This window comes from Belonocnema kinseyi, chromosome 1 (assembly GCF_010883055.1).
Source record: "Belonocnema kinseyi isolate 2016_QV_RU_SX_M_011 chromosome 1, B_treatae_v1, whole genome shotgun sequence".
NCBI classification, from domain to species: domain Eukaryota; kingdom Metazoa; phylum Arthropoda; class Insecta; order Hymenoptera; family Cynipidae; genus Belonocnema; species Belonocnema kinseyi.
The window spans coordinates 92,855,635-92,862,408 of record NC_046657.1 but is presented as its reverse complement, the minus strand read 5'-3'; the positions used below and the strand labels follow the sequence as shown (position 1 = coordinate 92,862,408).

The window sequence follows — 6,774 nt, the reverse complement described above, 5'->3', positions numbered from 1 at the left end:
ATCTCTGGTTTTTTAACGGATCTTTACGTTTCGGCACTTCTTACACTTCGTTAAGCAGATATTTCCAACGAAAATAAAAATTTTAGAACATTTTCAAAATTTTGATATTTTTTTCAACTATTATAAATTTTGGTCAAAGTTTCTTATAGATGTGCAGAAGACTTGCAAATGAGCAAAATAAAATGTTCAATTTCGATGAAAATTAGAAAACTTATATACTTTTGACATTTTCGTCAATTTTCAGAAAAATAGGAGAAAATATTTTTCTGATAGATTAGGAAATTTTATTTAAATTATTCACTAGATTTCAAATATATTTACAAAAATATCTTAGTTAAATTTTTCGATTAGACAAAAGTTCAAAAAGTTAAAGCTTTTTCAAAAATTGAAAAAAATATATATGTAAATTTTATGAGTTTAAAGAATTTTTTCAAATTTTCTGGTACACTTCAAAAATATTTGAAAATTATCCTAATGAAATTTTTAATTACGATAAAAGTTAAAAAGATTATATGCTTTTCAACATTTTGAAAATTTTTAAAAAAGAAGGAAAAACAAATTTTTGTATAGGTTAAGAAATATCAATTCAAATTTCTACTAGGTAAAAAATATATGTATTTCGAAACTATTACAATGGAATTTGTTAATTAGACAACAATTCAAAAAGTTGGATCATTTTAAAAAATATGCCATTTTTGTTTTTAAGGGAAACGGAAGTTTATCTTTAAAAACAAATAGAGAAAATTTGCAGTTACAATTTATGACTGTAATTCCTCAGAAGTTTAAATTAACGGTTTTGTACAAAAATGTTTTCTTCATTGTGTAGAGTCAAGTAGTAAATAAGACTTATTTACTTACGTATTATTATTTTTAATATAGGAAAAAGCGGCAAAATTGACATAATTCGAATTAAGAAAAATTACATGGATATTCAGAAATTATAAAGAATAATAAAAAAACAAATAACGAATACACAAATGAATGAAACAAAATGCCGAAAATATATATTATTATCGAATTATAAAATTTTGCAAATTTCAAAGAACGACAAGATTTTTAATTAACAAAAAATAAAATCTCAAATTTCAAAATATCCAATACTAAAATTCACCGACTACAAGACCGACTTTTAAAATAAACGAATTAATAAATTCCCGACAAATATTTCAATACCCGAAATTTAGAGTTGTGCAAAATATTTAATTGATTATTAATTTATGAGCTATTAATAGAATTGTAATTAAGGCAAACAATTTGATGAATCGTTAATTAATAATTTATTTATTATTTTCGGAAATTTTTAATTTCATCAAACTTAAATTACAGAAATAGAAATATTTATGAGAATTTAACAATTCGTTTATTTTATAATTTGACAATTTTTTGTTGTTGCTTATTTATGATTTAGTTATTCTTTCTTAAGTTATTTTGTATTAGTCCCAGATATTCAAACACTTTTCAATGTAGTGATGAAAAGCTATTTTTTTATATTGCTACTTTAGAATATAATGCTACTATATATTAAATGTAGTTATTATATCTATATATGATAAACAAGGAATATGATAAATGCCTAAATATTTTTTCTATTGCAATGAAATAACCAACTCTTAAATGTGATATTTTTTAATCAATTAGACGTTATAGCAAAGCTCAAATATTTTAACATTTGTATGTCACTCTTCAAGAAAGACCATGAACGAATTTTTTTTTATCTTTTTCAACACTTAAATTAATGGAAAATTATTTTTCGAAGTGTTATAATAAATCAATGTTGAAATTAAATTCTGAGAATTGAGAACAAGAAAATTAGTATTATTATCTACTTTTCAAATTTCTGGAAATATAATATTCATAAGATTCTTGAGAAACTGTAGAACCTTTTTGAATATTTCAAGGGTATCAGAAAAGTATTTAGAAAATTTTAAAGAACTTGTTTTATTATATAGGATTTTACAAAATATTATGAAAAATTCCAGTCTCCAAACCTAAAAAAATTACCTTACTATCTTCTAAATTTTCCCAGCAATTTTAAGAAAATTTGTTTATTCTCTTGAAAACTTTCAAAATTATTTTCAGTTCTAATAAATATTTATTGAATTTAGCCGATTTTTGTTCTTTTTTATTTTGCAATCTTACCAAATTGAAACATTTTGCTTTAAAATCTTCTAAACTATTCTTAGTAGTTTTAGAAAATCTTTTGTTATATTTAAAAGCCTTTTTCAATTTTCTCTTATATTTCATTGTTCAAAATAAAAAATTATTTAAAACTTTCACACGAATATAAGGAAAATTCTTTTTTTTTTTAATTTTGTCAGACCTTCTAAGCCTTCTAATTTCTAAAAATTATTCAAATTTTTTCTGCATTTTTTATTTATTCTGCAAAATTTTAAAAATTGCCCTGAAATATTTCAACTTCTTCTTTGACCATGTTTGAAATCTTCTAAATTCTTTTTAAATAATATCTTTAAACTAATTTTTCGAAATAAAAAATTATTTTAATTTTTCCTAGGAACCTGAAAAAATATCTTTCATTTTCGGGAATCTTGACAAAATTTAGAAAAAAAAAACTTTACAAGTTAACTATGAAAAAATCTATAAAATTGTAGATAGGCATTTGTAGAATCTGTAATTATTTATTATGAATATGCTCTAGTTTTATTTGACAAATACTTTTTTATAGTTTCCAAGTAAAATAGTGAATATTAGGGTGCGTCAAATGAGTTTATTTGTGCATAAAAGTGTTTTAACCACTTTTTTATGGAGTTTAAAGTATTTATTGGATAATAAAAATAAGTCTTTATCGGAAACAAAGCGTTTTAGATGGAATTTACATATTATACAGTGAAAACCCACACTTTTTGACAGAAATATTTTTTCTAAAAAAAAAAACAATTATTGTTCTCTTTATTGTGATTTTCAAAGGATGCTAAGCTTAAATAGACTTATTTTGAAGCAAAAATGAACTCATATTTAATTTTTATTAATTTATACATTAAATATTTTGTCTATTTAAACATCTGATCTAAAAGTTAGGTTAGAATTCGTATTTAAATTCCAGTCGTCTATTAATCGTATTCTTGGCATAATATGGATAAATTTTGTCGCTACATACATTAATTAAAGTTTATTTAAGCTTACAATGCATTGAAACTCACATGAAATAATGAAATAATTTGTTTTTTAAAACCTATTTCACAAAAAAGTGGGTTTTTACTGTATAAGATGGAAATTGTATCTAAAACTATTTGTTTTTTATGAATATTTGTTTTTCGTATTCAATCATTGTTTTATACTTTACAAAACAATCGCAAAAACACTCTTATGCAAAAATTTAAATACATGTTTAAAATTTACCTACTCTTTCTAGTTCCATTTTTCGGCACCATGTGGCGAAATGATAGACCACCATTCCCAATAGCAAAATTAAGTTTCAATGCGGGGTACCAGCTTCTTTATGAGTGAACATTCATGAGCGTCCGCATAAAAACGGCCCTTATCTTCCTATGAAATTTTTTAAATTGAAACTTCGAAAAATTGCTTCGGTTCTTTTCTGCACATGTGTATAGTGCCAATAGATTCTGTAGAGGGTTTATTATGGCATGAGAATTCTATGATTTTACTGTTAAGTCAGGAGTTTTTTTAAATAGCATTTTTTCTACCATTCTCTTATTGTTAACACTATCATCTGTGTCACTGTGTGTTTCTCAAAGTTTAAAATAGTTTATAAATGGTATTTTACAACATTTCAAAAAGTTTATTCTTTATTTTTTTTCATAAAAATCTACCGATTGAGATCTTTCCGATGTCTAGACGTTTTACTTCAAGTGACTTATAAAAATAGAAGTACACCGTTATTGCACACAACCGTTCATTGTTCAATTTTAAAATAGTTTATTCATGATTTCAGATCACATAACCCAAAAGTTCACCTTTTTATGGAAGCAAAAATCAGCCTAAAAATTTACGTTTTTGTACAAGTTTAAGAAGATAAAACTCAGAACAATAAAAAGTACTACAATTTTTAAAACAACTTTGGCTTTAGAAGATTGAATTTTCAAATTTTAATAAATTTTGTCAAATCTGGTAATTTTTTCATGCATCTATTTCTGTTTAACACCAATTTTTGATGTTTTATATTTGAAAAAATATTTCAACTAACGAGATTTCTGTAAACCACGAGGGCCAATTTTAGAAAACCATCTTGTAACCCGATTCGGGGGTTTAGCGGGGAGTGTTGTACTCCCGCCCTTTTAGTGAAAAAATCTCAAGTTTTTAAATTGCAAACTTTATTATCAGACTCAATTATTAAAACATAAATGTGGGACGGCAGAGAGTAGGTCATGTACTTGATTAAATTATTGATGACTGAGAATATATCTTTAGAATTTAACGCAATATTTTAAAACAGGAATAAACCATGCGTTTAATTTTTTTAACAACTTAGTGTAAATCCACGTGGCTAGGAATCGGAACATTCCCCTCTCCCGCCCACACAAGAAACCACGTGGTTTATGGAAGCCCTGTAATATTGACTAATGACTCAAAATTGTAAAACATCTTTTTTTAAAAACAGAATTACCCTGTGTCGTACTCCGATCCCGGGTTTCTCAATTTTGGCGACATCAAAAGAAGAGTCCTCGATGGTACTTGGCAACGATAGAGGCGATTCATCAGTTCCTGATTGAGTTCCATACAAGTGCATTTGAAAGTTACAAAGAGAATAGATTAGAGATCAAAGATCGAGATTCAGAATTATCTGAATTTTGTCGAGAGTACGATGGACAATACGACAATCTACTTTACTTTTTTAAGTATATGTACGAAAAGATACATAGTATTTATGATCACGACAAACTGAAGGCGTACAAGAGACCTTTAATATAAATTGATTTCTTAACATTTCTTACTGTGATTGATCTAAGTGAATTTTTATAATAAAAGTTTAAATTGTTGAAAAGATTTACCGACTTTATTTCACCTTTTTTCGTCGCTTTTGCATAATTGATTTTTTTTATTAAAGAAATGATTTCGAGACCCTTTTTTCACCAATGGTATCAATTCTTAATCCACTAGGTATAAAATCCGGTCTGTTTATATGGAATGGTATTTCTTTTTCATTTGAGATTGGTGTATTATTCTTGATTGAGTATTTTAAAGTAATTTCTTAAATATTCTTACTTCGCTCCTTTAAAGGATTAAAGGCCGAATTCATTTCAAATCGGGCAGACAGTAAAAAAGGAATAAATTCTTTTGAAAAAATATATAATTCTTTTTACAGGGATGTAATTACTCAAGAATAAAATTCTTTTGTGTAATTTTGTGCATTTTCAAAAGTTTAAGAAAAATTACTTCCTTATAATAAAATTAATTCTTTCAAAAAATATCAGAACTTATTCTTTTGTAGGTATGCAATTACTGAAAAATAGACTTTTGTCGTGTAATTTTGTACATTTATAGAAGTTTAAAAAAATGTCAACCTTACAATTGAAAATACTTTATTTAAAAGACAAAGTTATGTAATAGCATCTTATCATCATACCAAAAGTATGATTTTGCCATAAGAAAGAATTCTTTGAATATGTTTAGAAGTTTCTCAGAATTAATATACCTTGTATACAAAGCTACAAGTATATGTAAATTATTTAGGAATTTTACGTTATTAATTATCAAAATATTTTTTAATATTTCTGAAGTCATTGATTTAAAATAACTCGGTTGAATATTTGATAAAAAATAAAAACATTTTGTTAAAAAAAGAGCTTACTAAAGTGATAGGTGTTTTTGATCACTATGACAACGGGAAAAATTTATTTTGCCAACTTGGGAAAATATTTTAAATGCATACAAACTTTGAATTGATTTTTTAACACTTGGCTTTTACGATATCTTTTTTATGAAAATGTGTCTGATTTTTTTTCAAGTTTAGGGAGGAAATAAGACTTGTCACAGTTTGCGTTGTGTCCTTCAACTAAAAAGTTGTTATTCAAAATCAGTGAATATATTCAGAAGAATGAAATTACATTTTTTTGGAATAATTTTTGAAAAATGAGTTTTCATCTTTTATGGGATTCAGCGACAAAAATAACAAATGGATAAGTTTTTATTATAGATTAAAATTAAAGCTTTTTCGATTTTGTTTTCATCCGATATTTCCAACTGATTTGCAGTTTAAAAATTCTAAAGATTGAGTGATTGAAATGTTACTGAAAGTTTAAAAAAATGGAATTTTGGAATTGATTTTATACTATTGAAAAAAATGTACAAAAGTTTCTCATAAATATTAAAAATAAACAAATGTTAATAGTTCCTCAACAAGTAACTTCAAATTCATATCTACTTTTTAATTAATATTAACGCAACAGATAAATGTGCCTTATTAGTTTCTTATAAAAATTTCAATACAATAAAGAAAGGAGACTGAGATGCCTTGGTTGTCTCTTCTTTTTGCGCCCTCTTTTTTTCAATTGTTATATAACTGTCTCTAATGAGCCGTTTACCATATTATTTATAAACATATTGATCTGATTTCAACAGCTTTTGTGAAATATGTTACACAACTCGACTGTTTTAAGTTTATTTTTTGAAAAATGTAGTTTCATATATGCAAAATATAATTTTTCTATCGAAAAAATTCTAAAGACGGTATTTAAAACAAATTCAATTGTATAAACAATTTTTGTACCATTTTTCTCTTGTAAATCGTGAAAAATTATCATCTTTCGAGATTCTTGATATAAAATTGATGAATGTCAAGAGTAGTACTTCTTGTTA

General features: G+C 25.1%; 1 protein-coding gene across 3 annotated transcripts in view; it reads left to right on the top strand.

The window, feature by feature from the left end:
- Window positions 1-4,962, top strand: part of LOC117169654 (DTW domain-containing protein 1) — a 9,004-nt gene extending 4,042 nt beyond the window's left edge. For 2 of the 3 annotated variants that reach the window (XM_033356142.1, XM_033356134.1), the window contains exon 5: window positions 4,577-4,962. In XM_033356142.1, the coding sequence (XP_033212033.1) occupies window positions 4,577-4,887 (311 nt within the window). In that variant the 3' untranslated portion in view covers window positions 4,888-4,962. Of the gene's footprint in view, window positions 1-3,910; window positions 4,085-4,576 lie in introns of those variants that run through there. The other variant, XM_033356151.1, reaches the window with a different exon arrangement.
- Window positions 4,963-6,774: the final 1,812 nt, after the last annotated feature.